Consider the following 15634-nt stretch of genomic DNA (forward strand, 5'->3'; position numbering starts at 1 on the left):
CACACACACACACACACACACACACAATAAATAAATAAACACACTGAAACTCAGCAGGACAACTGAATCTGTGCTTCCGTGTCCAGTACCCAGCACAAATTGTGGCAGGCATGAGCTCCAGAGGGCGTGGGCACCTCCTTCCCTGCAGCACTGCCAGTTGCCGCTTGCAGGGCCTCTCTGTCTGGCTTCACTTGCTGCCCGAAGCCTTGCTCAGCAGGTGACCCATATTCTTTTAGCTTCATTTTTTTTTTTTTAAAGACAGGATCTCCCTATGTAGCTTCACACACCACCCTCTCAGGTGTACTGCCTGGCCTCCCAGCCTTCTGTTAAATCTGGGTGGAAGCCTTCCTCATCCCACCACTCTTGTGTTCTGCGTGCCTGTGAAACCAGCACCATGTGGATGATATGGGCTGCCACCAGCTCAGCCAGTAGTTAGGTCCCCTTGGACTGTGGCCGCAGAGGCCTCCAAATGCCCGGATAGTTGAATACTGTGAAATAAATATTGGCGAAGCAATGCCCTAAGTAGCCCATCTTGAGCTGGGGGCCCAGGGACTCCCCTCTCAAAGGACATGCTTATAGTTTTGAACCTTTTAGACTGCACATGATGATTCCTCAGGTACCTGTAAGCCGTCTTTACTGTTGTCCTGATGAAAGTTAGCGGCTTCTTTTTAAGGCTGATATTTTCAGTGACAGCGCTTTGCTTTCCGTGGTCCCAGTTTGGCTGTCACTGCATTTCTGGAAAAAGTGGGTCCTTTCCAAATGGGCCTTTTGCTCTTGCTTCTCACTGTAATTCAGGCTGCAAGCAGTCAGAATATCGCACTGCACAGCTCAGAGGGTGAGCCCCTTAACATTTCTCCCATGAGATTTATTAGTCTGCTTCCTTTAATCCAGTCTCCTGCAAAGGCTCGGACGTGGGCAAGATGCAGACAGATTTCTCGCCCGCATGTCATATACATGGTCTTCATTCCGCCTGCCAGTGGAGGCCTTCTTCCCAACTGCGATCTCCAGAACCTAGCCTTACTGACTGTACTTCTGTCATCAGCTTTCTGGTCTTTAGAGCTCTGACCACAATCTGCCACTAAGCTCAGCTCCTAGCATTCGAGGGCTTTTTTTTTTTTTAGAGAGGATCTCCCTACATAGCCTAGGTTGGCCTTGAACTCCTAGTGACCCCCGTCTCAGCCTCCCGAGTACTGCAGTTCCAGGTGCACCAGCATGCCTGGTTCTGGAGCTTGTCTTGCCAGCATCTCCAAAGCTTCCCAGACTCCTGCTGCAAGCCACTTCCAAAGGCTCCTGAACCACGTGGCCACTTAGAGTCCGGCCAGTGATGCTGCTTCTCTGGTACCAAAGTCTGACTGGTCACATTCTGATTGCTGGGCCCCAGTACCCCTGACGTGTGTGACCTAAAGGTGAAGAGGTTTATTTTGGCTCAGTATTACAGTGCCAGGCTGGCTGGCCCCAAGGCAGAGACGGCAGGTGGGAGGGTGGAGTAGAGGGAGCCCTTTCCTCACTGCCACTGGGAAGCAGAGGGTGAGTCACACCTCTCCCGACCACGCCCCACAACCTACCACTTCTGACCTGACCCTGCCTCCCCCCAGCACACTGACACTGAGTCTGCAGTGGATTAACCCACAGATGAGTGTGTAGCACCTGCGTGATCCAGCCACTTCCTGAGAGGCCCCCTGTGAGCTCCTCATGCGCCTTGGGGGGCAAGTTCTGATTTGTACCAGGCCGGCAGGCTGCTGGCCCTCGCCTCCGTCCCGCCCTGCTCCCTGGGCATGGCGGGGTGCCATGTGGTGGTGCCGACCCGGGTCCTCCTGCAGGTTCGTGATCCTGTCTGTGGTGCTCTTCGGCCTGGTCTACAGCCCACATGAGGCCTGCTCCCTGAACCTGGTGGACCACGGCCGCGGCTACCTGGGCATCCTGCTGAGCTGCATGATCGCCGAGATGGCCATCATCTGGCTGAGCATGCGCGGGGGCATCCTCTACACGGAGCCCCGGGACTCCATGCAGTACGTGCTCTACGTGCGCCTGGGTAAGGCTCACTCAGCGTGCACACTGTGAGCCAGGGCTCCACCAGCACCAGGGAGAGTAGGGCCCGGGGACATCCCGGGTGGGCCAGCGTGCATGGAGGGGCAGGGCACCTGCACTTGTCTGGGCAGCCGGGCTGTGCTGGCCCTACAGCGGGCCAGAGTCTACACTACTTGCTCTCTGGCCCTTTAGAGACAAATTTGGCTGTCCTTGGTTGCCGTCACCTCAAACAGGCCCAATCCACCCTGGCCAGCCCTTTGACAGGCTCCTCCTCCTGCAGCTTGACAGGCCTCCAGCTGGGAAGTAGACGCTTTTGTGGCTGGACATTTGTGTCCTCTTCCCGTGGGTGGGAGCTGGGGGTCCCTGTGAGATACCCCCAGCCTCACACAGTGCTATGACATAGACCTTGTCACCGCACTTCTCAGGTGAGGACTCAGAGGCTTAAAGGTTAGGTGGCTGGCCTAAGACAGGGTGCTTACGAGCTCGTGCACAGAATTCTGAAATCCTGAAGGAAAAGAAGAACCTTGTCACCACAGCTCGGCCCTCCAGGTGCTGACAGGCCCACAGAACCTGCAGGACAGAATGAGGGGAGTGGCCTCAAGCCCAAATTATGCTGGCGGGGGAGGGTGCACCCAGGCCCTTCCCTGGGGGACCGCAGTGCCAGCCTCAGCCCAGCCTCTCCCTGCAGCCATCCTGGTGATCGAGTTCATCTACGCCATTGTGGGGATCGTGTGGCTCACACAGTACTACACCTCCTGCAACGACCTCACTGCCAAGAACGTCACCCTCGGTACGCCAGCCCAGGTGGAGGTGATGTGTGGGTCGGAGGGTGGGGAGCCCTTTGTCTGGAGGGTCCAGGCTGGGCGGGCAGCGGGGCAGCGGCTATGTGCCAGGGTGGCTTGGGGCTCACGGCTCTGCAGGGCCAGGCAGGGCTTCTGAGCCTCTCCCTGGGCCCCGGTGTCCCTGTCTTCAGAGCTGGTGACCAGTGTCCCTGCATCCCCTTGCTTCCCACGGCTGCCCCCAGGGATGGTTGTCTGCAACTGGGTGGTCATCCTCAGCGTGTGCATCACTGTCCTGTGTGTCTTTGACCCCACGGGCCGTACCTTTGTCAAGCTGAGGGCCACCAAGAGAAGGCAGCGTAACCTGCGGACCTACAACCTGCGGTCAGTGGCCGGACAAGCGGGTGGTCTGTGTCCTGGCAGGGCAGAGGGTGGCTCTGCTGTCCATGAGAGACCCTCCCCAGGCTGCCTTTCCCACCTCGGTTTCCATGTGGGTATTGTATGTGTCATAGCTCCTGTCTTGTCACACGGCGAGGCTCACAAGATAAGGGCAGGTGCCATCACAGGCAGTGGCACTGACGGCCGCTGTGGCCACCCAGGAGATGTGGCCTGCTGGCTCACACAGAGCCAGTTGCCCCTCCCTGAGTGGCTGTCACTGCACCCTGCACAGGGACCTGGGGTCCTGAAGAGCAGAAGGCAAGGCCGGGAACTGTCCCAGGATCAAACCCTTGCTGCCCCCCTGGGCAGGGCCACCTCTGGGCTTCAGGGTGGAGGACAGCATGGGAATATGGGTTCCACTGTGTGGAGCACAAAGGAGGCATGAAGAGGGTCTTCTGGGGCTGCCTCCCCCACAGCAGCCACTTGGCCCCTGGCCACCCCCGCGGGCTTCCAGACACAGTGTCTGGACCACCGTCTGCACCACTTGGCAGCTGCTGGTGCAGGGTGTGGACGTGGCCCTCGGCCCCTGGCCCTGAGCTGCAGTATGGGTCCCATGCCCACCCCAGTCCCAGGGGCCACCCACGTCCGCCCATCTGCTCCAGAGCCACACCCTCCCCTGGCCTGGCCTGCCCACTTCCCAGGCCCAGAGCCACTTCCCTCCCCGTGCCCTCCTGGCTCTGAGCTCACACGCTGTCTGACCTGGTCCTGGGCTCCAGGAACTGAGGGAAGACCCCACTCCTCACACTGGGTGATCACTGGACAGCCGCCCTCACCCCTGCTGCGGGCTGGTGGGCCGTGTTTTAATCAGAGAGCGCTCTGTGGTTTCCGCTGCCAAGGCGAAGGGCACCCTGGGTCTGCTGTGGTTTCCCTCCCATGTGGGCTGTGCTGGCCTGCCCGCTGGGCTGCAGCGTGTGCACGCAAGCACGCTTCCCAGACAGACAGCCGCTGTAGCACCGCTACCCCATGCAGCTGCGCATGTCTGCAAGTGAGGGTGCGTCTGCCTTGGCTTCTCCCTGGCCGTGAGGCAGCGGGGCTGACGTGCGCAGCTGGTCCCAGTGCCTCCCCTAGAGGCTGGACTTCCCTGCATGCAACCTGATTCTGTGTCTCCTGGCCCAGAGGCACTGGACTGTCCCTGTCACCTGCTGGCATGCGGTCCTGAGATGACCTTCCCCGATGCCCATTGAGGGCACTGTGGTGGGGCATGCAGGCTGGCAGGAATCCGCTGGCTTTGCAACCCCTGCTGGCTTAGAAAGCACCAGAGAGTGGCCCTGTCTCCTCACCAAGCCCTGGAAGAAGGCCCGCGTGCTTAGGATGCAGGGCTGCTTGCGCCCCATATCCCCCACCCCCTCCACAGCCTGGCAGACCTGGACCTTCCTGTGGCCACCTGCCTGCTCTAGGAGTCGTGGCAGGCTGTTCCTTGAGCAGAGAGGAGGCCAGGCTAACAGCGCCTGCCTGTCCCTCCTGCCGGCTGCTGAGGGCCCTGGGCACATCTGAGCCCCTCCTTGACCCTGCTGATGCCCAGCCCTGGGGAGGACAGGAAGGCCCTATCCTACTGCCACCCCAGGCCCTGGGCCTGAACCTCTGGGTGTCCGAGCTGCAGAGTGGCCCGTGCCAGCCTTACCCTAAAGCCTCCAGAAGGTGCCAGGGCGTGCCCCTCCCTGGGCACTGGGTCTCATCGCCTGGCCAGCAGGAGCCCCTTGTTTCGCAGGATCCGGCCTGACCCCTCCTTGCTGCCGTCCCTGCAGACACCGCCTCGAGGAGGGCCAGGCCACCAGCTGGTCGCGCCGGCTCAAGGTGTTCCTGTGCTGCACCCGCACCAAGGACTCACAGTCCGTAAGTCCAGCAGGTGCAAAGTCAGGCTCTGCGGAGGGTGGCCGCGAGAACTTGGGGCATGGGGGGCGTAGTTGGCCGTCAGCTCTGAGCCCGGCCTGGGGCCTCAGTGCTGGGCACTGCCCGGGACCCCAGGGTCCCCAGGGGCTGCAGAGCCCATCTCATCTGTGGATAAGCTCATCTGTGGGCCGTCAGCAGAGGCCCCGAAGGGGTGTGGCTGAGTGTCCCCAGCTGGAAGGTGGCAGGGCGGGGCCGCTCCAGAAGCCAGCGAAGCCTCGAGGGGCAGCTCCACCCAGAGTGGGTGACCAAGCCTGAGAAGCTCTAGAATTGTGCAGCTGGTGCATGCAGGCTGCGCAAGGGCCGGCTGGGGGTGAGCATGCACGGCCCTGGGTCTTCTCAGAGTCTGGCACTCCCGAACGGGTGAATGATGCCGGGGCCAGGCCCAGCCCCCAGCTACATGCTGTAGGTAGGCTGGACTTTTTTTTTAAACCAGCTCAGCCAGCCCTGAGGGCAGGGCTGGCATAGTATGTGGTGCTGTGGATTGAACCGAGGTCCCCTGAACCTGCCTAAGCTTGCCTAAGCAGGAGCTTTAGACTGCTGAGCTATCTTGCTGGCCCCTGGTCTGGACTTTTAGTAAGTGTGTGCTCCTTTTGATTAGTCTGTGCTATGTTGTTTACAAACTGGCCTGGAGGCTAAGGCAGGAGGAGTGGGAGTTTGAGGGGCCTGGGCCACATGGTGATTTATGAAGACCACGTCTTGATATGGGAAAGGACAGGGCTGTGGCTTAGCTCAGAGGTCCTGGGTTCAGTCCCCAAGTTCCTGGTACACAGCAACAACAGCAATAAAACAGTAAGGGGCTGGGGAGATGGCTCAGTTGAATAAGTGCTTGCCTGGCAAGCATAAGGGCCTGAGTTCAATCCCCAGCTCCGAAAAAAAAAAAAAAAAAAAAATCACAATGACAACAAAATTGAAAGGCTGGACACCATGGCCTGTAGTACTGGCGATCAGGCTGCCGGAATTCGTGTGGGCCTTGTATCTGCACCTGGGAACTTGGGCCTCTCCCCAGCAGGTGCTGAGCACCAGCTGCTCCTGTGGGCACTGGCCTCCCCGTGCGGGTTCCTTTCCCACGTGCCAGACCCTCCAGGGTGAGCCCAGTGGGCAGAACTGTGCCACGTGTCCCTACCCGGTCTGGCCTGACAGCTCAGGCCAGGAGGAGGAGAGGGGCTACCGGCCCTCAGCTTCACTAAGGGTCCTGGGGGGCCTGGGCAGTGGCCCCAGGGCAGTATGTGGACCTGGGAGGCTCCCTACGCCCAAGGGGCATCCAGGTCACGTGGAAAAGGGCTCCGGGAAGCAGCAGGGCCCTTCTGGCCTGCGCTCCTGGTGTCGGGACAGGGAGGAGACGGCAGCGCTGGTACCACATGCAGTAGGTAGCGTGCTGTGGGCCCTGCACAGAGTGCGCCCTGGCCTCACTCCGCACTGTCCCCTCTGCCTGCCTGCACCCACAGGACGCCTACTCGGAAATCGCCTACCTCTTCGCCGAGTTTTTCCGAGACCTCGACATCGTGCCCTCCGACATCATTGCCGGCCTGGTGCTGCTTCGCCAGCGGCAGCGGGCCAAGCGCAGTGCCGTGCTGGACGAGGTGGGTGCCGGCCTCCCGGCCACTGCCGCAGCCCTGCTGCTGACCGGACCCCCGTGCGCCCTGGTTCTCTTCCCTCCGTGTGCAGAGTGACCCCTTCTCGGCCCAGCAGCAGCCACCCCTGGCCTCTGCTCTGCCGCCATGCCACCCACCCTATCTGCTGCTCCTGCATTCCCTTGGTCTTCATCTCGGTGTAGGAGGCGTCCCACAGAGCACCCCATGGTTGTGCTGCTTGGCTGGAGGAGGGCATCTGGAAAGGGGCTTCTGACCTGGAACCCTGGCTGCCCCGGGGCCTTGGGGAGCAAAGGAGCCCTGGAACTCTGGGCCACACCCACCACTGCCCCTGTCTTCCAGGCCAACAATGACATCCTGGCCTTTCTGTCTGGGATGCCCGTGACCAGAAACACCAAGTACCTCGACCTCAAGAACTCGGTGAGTCACAGGCCATTTCTGTCCCCCATCCTCTGCCCTCCAGAGAGCCCCAACTCGCAGAACATGGTCCCTCAGACTTCCTGGGCCTGTGGCGAGGCAGAGTGACCCCACTCACCCTCACTGTCTGCCAGGAAATCTGTTGAGGGCTCAATGATTTTCTGTCCCCAGCCCACTAATTCCGAGGTGGAGTGCAGGACAAGTCCCAGTTCGCTCTGTGCCCTAGTTGCCCAGATAATTAGGGACGTGCAGTTCCACTGAGGCCTGGCCCAGCCTCCCACCTGTGGGGTGAGCGTGATGGGGACAGGGCGGCCCGGCAGAGGGCGAGCGGCCCCTCTGGGTTGTCTTCCAGCACGAGATGCTGCGCTACAAGGAGGTCTGCTACTACATGCTGTTTGCCCTGGCGGCCTACGGCTGGCCCATGTACCTGATGCGCAGGCCCGCCTGTGGCCTCTGTCAGCTGGCCCGCTCCTGCTCGTGAGTGCCCGCCACCCAGCCGAGCCAGCACCCGCGCCCGCCTGGCCCCTGCACAGGCCCTTGCGGGGCAGCCAGGCACTCAGAGGCTCACTGCCCGGGGCTGAAATCCCAAGGGCCCCTTCCCCCCGGGCCTCTGCCGGGCCACCCTCTGCCCACGTCTTCCCACGTCCAGCTTTCCAGGCACACCATGCAGCCAAGGCTCCCTGCTCTGCCCGCCTGCTCTCTCTGGGGCAGAGACTCCAGGACAGACCCTGTGCTTACGTTGTTGAGTCTGGCCCAGGTGGCAGAAGCAGGACAGCTCCCGGGGCGCCTGTCCTGGAAAGGCTGGCAGGTTCCGCGGGGCCCCGCCTCCTGGAAAGCTGGTGGCCCCTTGGATGTGCTTCCTGTCGTGCCCGCAGCAGCTCCCGGGAACACTGGGCCCTCACGCTCTGTGCCCTTACTCGCCGGCCTCATGGGCCCAGCCTCCTCCCCGTGTGTGCAGAGGCCCCGGGAGCAGTTGGCCAGAAGTTCTGAGCCGGGCTGTGGTAGCGCAGGGACATCTGCCCAGCCCCAAGGGCTCTGCCTCATACGAGGGGGTGTGCTCACGGGGCACTTCGCCTCCCTCAAGGCCCCAGTGGGCAGGGGTAGGCACCCTGCAGACACGGTGTGGGACTGGCATCCACCTGCTTGGGTGCAGGGCGCGCCGAGCCCAGGGACAGGCTCGGGGCCGCACCTGCTTGGTCTGGCTTGCTACTGGCGCTGGCTTGCTGCTTCCCCAGGCCCTTAGGGCCCTGCCCCAAGGAGACTGCACCCACACTGTGAGTGAGGAAAGTGAGGCTTAGAGGGCAGCGCTTCCTCTGGGAGGGTGCAGAATGCAGGGTCGGGCCCCCAGGCCGGCTGCCCCAGGAGGAGCCCTGTCCAGCCCTGCTGCTAAGTCCTGGCCTCCAGCCCCGCTTCTGGAGGGTAAAGGGCAGGCTGCGCCCCAGGCATCAGGGTCTCGGCTGGACCCAGCGCTTTTTCGAGAGAATTCCCCTGTGAGGCAATGACAGCTCACAAACTGCTCTGCAATGAGGGAGGTCAGGGTCTTGGATAGAACTCAACTGTGTGCCTCGGCGCTCGCCAGGCGCCAGTGTGCGGGCTGCTGGCGCCCTCTGCTGGCTAGAGGAGCAGCTGCAGCGGCCGGCGTGTTCCATCTTCCAGGCTGCCGGTGCGGTGTGGGATTGGGAGAGTGCTCGTGCCCGCCCCGTGTGTGTCACCACGGCCCGATGGGGCAGGCAGTGCTGTTCTGGCGGGGCGCTGGGTGCGAGGGTGATTGAAGGAGGGCCAGATGCGGGCCAGTGGGCCAGGACTGAGGGGCCACTCCGTGTGGGGGTGGGGAGGAGCCGCTGCAGAGGCCCAGGGTAGGGCTGTGGGGGTGTTGGGGGCCCCAGTGTGGGACTCTTGGAGGTCACTGCAAGGGTGATCATGGGGATGGGGAGAGACCTGCTGTCCCTCGCGCAGCTGCTGCCTGTGCCCCGCACGGCCCCGGTTCGCCCCCGGTGTCACCATCGAGGAGGACAACTGCTGTGGCTGCAACGCCATCGCCATCCGGCGCCACTTCCTGGACGAGAACATGACGGCGGTGGACATCGTCTACACCTCCTGCCACGACGCGGTGAGCTCTGGCCTCTGTGCGCTGCCATGGGACGCCAAGGTGGCTCAGGGGTGGGCGGGGGTCCGCGTGGGCCTGGCTGGGGCGTGGCTGAGGCCTGCCTGGAGCAGGGCTCCTGCGCGGCTTCGGGACAGGGCCGAACACCGAGCGAGCGGGCGGCGGGATAGCGCAAGCTGGGCCGGCTCTGGGCTCACGCACTGCCGCCCCCAGGTGTACGAGACGCCCTTCTATGTGGCCGTGGACCATGATAAGAAGAAAGTGGTGATCAGTATCCGGGGAACCCTGTCCCCCAAGGTACCTCCTGCCCCTCGCAGCCCAGCGTCTCACCCTGCCCTCCCCACTCTGACCTGCTGCCCCCCTCCCCCCAGGACGCCCTGACTGACCTGACGGGGGATGCTGAGCGCCTCCCTGTGGAGGGCCATCGCGGCACCTGGCTGGGCCACAAGGTACTTGCTGCTCCTGATGGGGCCCGCTTCCTGGGCTGCAGGACAGCAGGCAAGGGCTGGCTTCCTGAAAGCCTTGTGTGGCATGTCCTCGGGCCCCATCACCAGCACAGGCTGCCCCAGGGCAGCAGAGAGGCCACACCCGTCTCTGCCAACACCACCTGCCAGGCGTCAGGTTTCCTAGGGAAGAACAGCCCGTCCTCACAGCCAGGCTGTTCTGCGGAGCAGGGGAGGGGGTCAGGGGCTCGGGTCTCTGGCCTCCTGTGACACCTCTGTGCCCCGCCCAGGGCATGGTGCTGTCTGCTGAGTACATAAAGAAGAAGCTCGAGCAGGAGATGGTCCTGTCACAGGCCTTCGGACGAGACCTGGTGAGGCAGGTTTCATGCTGTGGGCATTGGGCACCCGCACCACACCTCAGGGCCCTGGGTCTGGCAGCCTTGCGGGAAGGAACATCTGGGAGAAGCTTGGGGCACAGCAGGAGGATGAGGATGGTCAGCAGCCCCGCCTGGGCTCAGCGCAGGCAGCTGGGACACCGCCCGCAGCAGTGCGGGGCACTCAGGCCTCTCATCCGCAGGGCCGAGGCACCAAGCACTACGGCCTGATCGTGGTGGGCCACTCCCTGGGCGCGGGCACAGCAGCGATCCTGTCCTTCCTCCTGCGCCCGCAGTACCCAACCCTCAAGTGCTTTGCCTACTCGCCCCCTGGGGGCCTGCTGAGGTGAGCAGTCAGACCCACGGGGCCAGGGCCGGGTGGGCACGGGGCTTCTGGCCATGGGGGAGGCTTGGGCACTGAGCGAGTGGGGCTGGCGACAGTCACTTCCTACACACACTCATGAGCACAGACCCCCAGGCACCCGTCTTGGGGCGGGGCTTAGTCCTGGGATAGCACCCCAGCAGGAGATAACAGACATAGACCCAGGCCTGGCTCACGGTGACACGACCTGCATGTCCCCGTGGTGGGCAGACGAGGGCAGTTATCTGCCCTGTTCAGCCCTGGCTCAGCCTTCCAGCAGGAGCTGCCCAGGAGCCCCGACCCACCGCAACTTCCCTTGCAGCGAGGACGCGATGGAGTATTCCAAAGAGTTTGTGACAGCTGTGGTTCTGGGCAAGGACCTAGTCCCCAGGTGGGTCCCCTCCTGTGTGGCCCCAGGAGGGCTGACCCCCCCACTTCAGAATCTGAGGAACCCCAGGGGCCCTTCATAACTGCACTTGCCTGTCATGAGAAGAGAGGGTTGTGGGCCCCCTTGCTCCACCCCACATTGTCCTCATGACCCTGGTGTCCCGTCTCCCCAGGATTGGCCTGTCGCAGCTGGAGGGCTTCCGCAGGCAGCTACTGGATGTACTGCAGCGAAGCACCAAGCCCAAGGTAGGTCCCTTTCTCCCATGTCATGGGACAGAGCCCACCAGGCCCACAGTGTGTCCTGGGAACTCAGGCCTCCAAGGCCTGTTAGCACCATGGGGAAACTGAGGCTGAGTATGGGCAGGATTTGCATATAACCCTTGGGGTCCTAACTAGGTTGCCCAGGCTGAGGGTCTGGGCACAGCCCACCCTGCTCCCCTGTGGGGCCCCTGTGGATGCCACCCTTCCAGAGGTGCAAGGGTGCCCTGGGAGCTGTGTGCAGGGTCCTCTAGGTCACCTCCACCCTGCAGCACCCCTGGGTATCTGGGACCATGCAGGCTGGCTTGGGACAGGTGGGTGGAGGGAAGGCGGTGGCTCTGTGGGGATCCCAGCCTGGGTGCTGACCTGGCCAGGACTCATAGCCATGACTCACCCAGCCACCACCGGCGCCTGCGCCTGGGACCCCACTGCCCTTCGTCCTCTGTGCACAGCCCTGCCTAGCCCTCTGGCCCATGCCCTGCCCTGCCTTGCCCCCACACCCCCACCGGTTCTGCCGCTGTACTCTCCCTGTCCCTCCCCACAGTGGCGGATCATTGTGGGGGCTACCAAGTGCATCCCGAAGTCGGAGCTGCCTGAGGAAGTGGAGGTGACTGCGCTGGCCAGCAGCCGGCTCTGGACTCACCCCAGTGACCTGACGATTGCCCTGTCAGCCAGCACCCCACTGTACCCACCCGGCCGCATCATCCACGTGGTGCACAACCACCCTGCGGAGCACAGCTGGTAGGTGCCTACACTGCTGCCCCCAGGTAAGGAGGGCGGCCAGGGCCCACACCTGGGTGCAGGCATGAGTCCCCACTGGCTCTCCTCCGGAGCTGGGGCGCGGGCCTGGCCCAGCTCTGGGCTTCCCAGACAGAGCCAGCACAGCCTGACGGACCCCTGTCCCCATCAGCTGCTGTGAGCAGGAGGAGCCCACGTACTTCGCCATCTGGGGCGACAACAAGGCCTTCAATGAGGTGATCATCTCGCCAGCCATGCTGCACGAGCACTTGCCCTACGTGGTCATGGAAGGGCTCAACAAGGTGAGCATGGCTTTGCCAGCAGGTGCCGGGCAGCACAGGGTGGTGAGCTGCCTTGTCGGGGCCGGGCCAAGCCCTGGCCTTGGCAGCACCAGTGGGCAGGGGTGCCACTGTGGGCAGGAGGAACCAGGTGCAAGGTGGGACTGGCCGACCTCCCACTGCAGGTGCTAGAGAATTACAACAAGGGGAAGACGGCGCTGCTGTCCGCGGCCAAGGTCATGGTGAGCCCCACTGAGGTGGACCTCACGCCCGAGCTCATCTTCCAGCAGCAGCCGCTGCCCACGGGGCCTGCGCTGCCCACCGGGCTGGCTCTGGAGCTTCCAGCCCCCGAGCAGTGCAACAGCAGTGTCAGGTGAGCCCACCTGCCGGCCCAGGTGCCCGGGAAGGCTCCACATACCCATGTGTGTGGTGCCCCTGCTTCTCCGCTGCCGCAGTCCTGAGGCATGCAGTTACGTGCACACGTCACAGCCAGCCATACTGTGTTTCTGTTTGGCCTTTTTGAGACAGGGTTTAGCTATGCAGCTCAGGCTGGCCTTGAACTCGCAGCAGTCCTCCTGCCTCAGCCTCCCAGAGTGCTGGGATGAGAGGCATTACCTCACTGTGCCTGGCACGTGGGTGTACTGAAGTACGCGAAAGCATGTGTCTGTGCACATTGGTCAGCCACAGTGCGCAGGTCACCCCTGCAGATGTGCAGGGTACTGGACATGCACACACACCAGCTGACACACCAGATATCTGGTGCGCACACAGGTGTCATGGTGCACTGGATGAGCGGTCACACACTCCTGGCAGGAAGGCAGGCAGCCAGCAAGGAGCCTTGACCGTGGGGGGAGGCTGCCGGGCGGGGCTTCAGACCCCGTGGCACCAAGGAGGTGCTGATGGGCCCCGCCCTGCTCTGTGCGGCGCCTGCTGCACCTTCCTGGGTGGTCCAGAGTCGAGGGCCCTCACCTGCACCCCTCCCCGCAGGAGCAAGTCCCAGTCCGAGATGAGCCTGGATGGCTTCTCGGAGGGCCGTCTGCTGTCCCCTGCGGCTGCAGCCGTGGCTGCCCGCCAGGACCCCGTGGAGCTGTTGCTGCTGTCCACTCAGGAGCGGCTGGCAGCAGAGTTACAGGCCCGGCGGGCGCCGCTGGCCACCATGGAGAGCCTGTCAGACACTGAGTCACTGTACAGCTTTGACTCGCGCCGCTCCTCTGGCTTCCGCAGCATCCGTGGCTCGCCCAGCCTGCATGCTGTGCTGGAGCGTGATGAGGGCCACCTCTTCTACATCGACCCGGCCATCCCTGAGGAGAACCCGTCCCTGAGCTCTCGCACTGAGCTGCTGGCTGCTGACAGCTTGTCCAAGCACTCGCAGGACACACAGCCGCTAGAGGCTGCCCCGGGCAGTGGTGGTGCCACGCCTGAGCGGCCCCCAAGCGTGGCCCGCGCCGAGGAGGAGGCGGTGTCAGTGGTGGCCGGGGACAGTGTTGGATCGCTCCGTGGGGATCTGGCCCTGCACAATGGCCGCCTGGGGGACTCGCCCAGCCCACAGGTGCTGGAGTTCGCTGAGTTCATAGACAGCCTCTTCAACCTGGACAGCAAGAGCAGTTCCTTCCAGGACCTGTACTGCATGGTGGCCCCCGAGAGCCCCACCAGTGACTATGCTGAAGGGCCCCGCTCTCCCAGCCAGCAGGAGATTCTGCTCCGTGCCCAGTTTGAGCCCAACCTGGTGCCCAAGCCCCCACGGCTGTTTGCCGGCTCCGCGGAGCCGTCCTCAGGCGTTTCCCTGTCCCCATCCTTCCCACTCAGCTCCTCAGGCGAGCTTATGGACCTGACACCCTCAGCCCTCAGCAGCCAGGAGTGCCTGGCAGCTGACAAGGCCCGGACCGCCACGCCCACTGGCCGAGGGGATGACCTGGTCATCCCTGCACGCTAGTTGGCTCTACAAGCTGCTGCTGGGCCTGGTGGCTCCGAGGGGCTGGGTGGCCTCAGGATGGAGCGGCCCTGTGAGCTGAGTGTCTGCATCCCTACCTCAGCCTAGGACCCTGGTCGCTGGGACCTGGCCCTGTGGAGCGGGACGGGCGGCTGGGCAGGCTCATCCGAGGGTGTCCCACTCCCCAGTTCTGAGCAGGTGTGGGCAGCCAGCCCCCGTCACTGCCCTCCAGCTCCCGGCCCCCAGGGCCAACACTGGCATCTGCCCTGCCATCCCCAACTCTGCTGCCTGCTGGCCAGCCCCTGGGGGTGGCCTCACCAAGGTGGCCACAACGCTGTGTTTACAGAAGCAGCCGTGGAGGGTTCACGGAAAAGCAGGGTGGCCCTGTCTCCACCCCTGGACCTGGAGCCCCAACCTGCCCCGCCTGCCTGCTGTTTCCTGGCCCTCATTCCACCCCCAGGGACCCTGGCCACTCACGAGGTGGTGGACACAGCCGGGACCGCTCCTGGCTGCAGAGTCAGCGCCCTGGGCAGAGAGAGACACTAAGGCCTTCCACAGAGAGCCCCCCTCCCCCCCTTGTGTACCCCCAGCCGGCCCGGCAGCCTGGGCCTGGAATCTGAAGCCAAATGCACCCCTGCCCCCGCCCTCGGTGGCCTGGGCTCCTTGTGGGACCCGGGCACTGCGTCCTCTTGGCAGGAAGCTGGGCGGTGCAGACCCTGTGCCCCGCCCAGGGGCGGGGCCTCCCTGCCGGGCAGGGAGGCCATGCATGCGGGCGCGGGCGCCGCGTGTGTGCATGTGCGCGAGCGAGCGAGCGCCTTTCCTGAGGAGCACCACCCCAGCCCTTCCCAGCCCACCCAAGGGCGGGGGTGTGGGGCTCCGTCCTGGAGCATGGCTCCTCCTCCCCTTGCTTCCCGCACCACGCGGGGCTGCCCTATACCCTCACCCTGGCCCATCTCATGCCGCCCTGCCCCGCAGTCACTGGTACCTGGGCGCCCCCACCCCACAGACTGGGACCTTGCCTGGCACTGATCACCCAAGGAGGGAGCTGGGTCTCCCTCTTTCTCTGAGCCTCCCGCTTCCCCGCACCAGCCTGCCCCTGCCCAACCCGAAGCGAGACAAGTCTGCGGCGCTCGAACTGGAAACGCTAGGCCAGCTCCAGTAGAGGAGTCGCCTGCCAGTCTGGGGTCTCTGCCAGGGTGGAGGGTCTGATCTGGGGCGCCTAGGCCGTCAGGGACACACACACACATCCACGGCTGGCACTGCACCGTGTTCCGCCCTGAGCCGGGGTCCTACCAGCCTGAAGGACGGAGCTGCACGACCCGTCCTCAGTGGGGGCCTGAGCCACTCCTCAGTCTGGGGCTCTGACAGCCCCGACCCTCAGCACAAGCTCTCCGGCCGGCCCCCTCCGTAGCCGGCCCCTCCCCTCTCTGCGTGCCATTCCCGTGACTTTTATACCTAATGTATGAGAGAGCCACGCTAATACTGCTGTACAGAGGAGAGACGGATGCATATAGCTTATCTATAAATACATCTGTATATACGGGTTCTGTATATTGTATAGAACTGTGTATAAATGGACGTAGGAGCACGCTGGCTGCCTCAAGTGAGCTCTCTTCTGAC

The 15634-nt window shown here is 63.5% G+C and overlaps 1 protein-coding gene across 2 annotated transcripts in view; it reads left to right on the top strand.

Moving 5' to 3' along the window:
- Positions 1-15594, top strand: part of Dagla (diacylglycerol lipase alpha) — a 17563-nt gene extending 1969 nt beyond the window's left edge. The window contains exons 3-20 of one of the 2 annotated variants that reach the window (XM_023707065.1): positions 1821-2032; positions 2717-2818; positions 3002-3191; positions 4991-5078; positions 6581-6715; positions 7067-7144; positions 7494-7618; positions 9098-9251; positions 9459-9542; positions 9617-9694; positions 9979-10059; positions 10266-10408; positions 10746-10814; positions 10984-11056; positions 11613-11809; positions 11979-12108; positions 12270-12457; positions 13072-15594. In XM_023707065.1, coding sequence (XP_023562833.1) covers positions 1821-2032; positions 2717-2818; positions 3002-3191; positions 4991-5078; positions 6581-6715; positions 7067-7144; positions 7494-7618; positions 9098-9251; positions 9459-9542; positions 9617-9694; positions 9979-10059; positions 10266-10408; positions 10746-10814; positions 10984-11056; positions 11613-11809; positions 11979-12108; positions 12270-12457; positions 13072-14017 — 3073 coding nt within the window. In that variant the 3' untranslated portion in view covers positions 14018-15594. The remainder of the gene's footprint in view (positions 1-1820; positions 2033-2716; positions 2819-3001; positions 3192-4990; positions 5079-6580; positions 6716-7066; positions 7145-7493; positions 7619-9097; positions 9252-9458; positions 9543-9616; positions 9695-9978; positions 10060-10265; positions 10409-10745; positions 10815-10983; positions 11057-11612; positions 11810-11978; positions 12109-12269; positions 12458-13071) is intronic. The other variant, XM_004646720.2, reaches the window with a different exon arrangement.
- Positions 15595-15634: the final 40 nt, after the last annotated feature.

Source organism: Octodon degus, unplaced genomic scaffold (assembly GCF_000260255.1).
Source record: "Octodon degus isolate 3935 unplaced genomic scaffold, OctDeg1.0 scaffold00279, whole genome shotgun sequence".
Lineage (NCBI taxonomy): Eukaryota > Metazoa > Chordata > Mammalia > Rodentia > Octodontidae > Octodon > Octodon degus.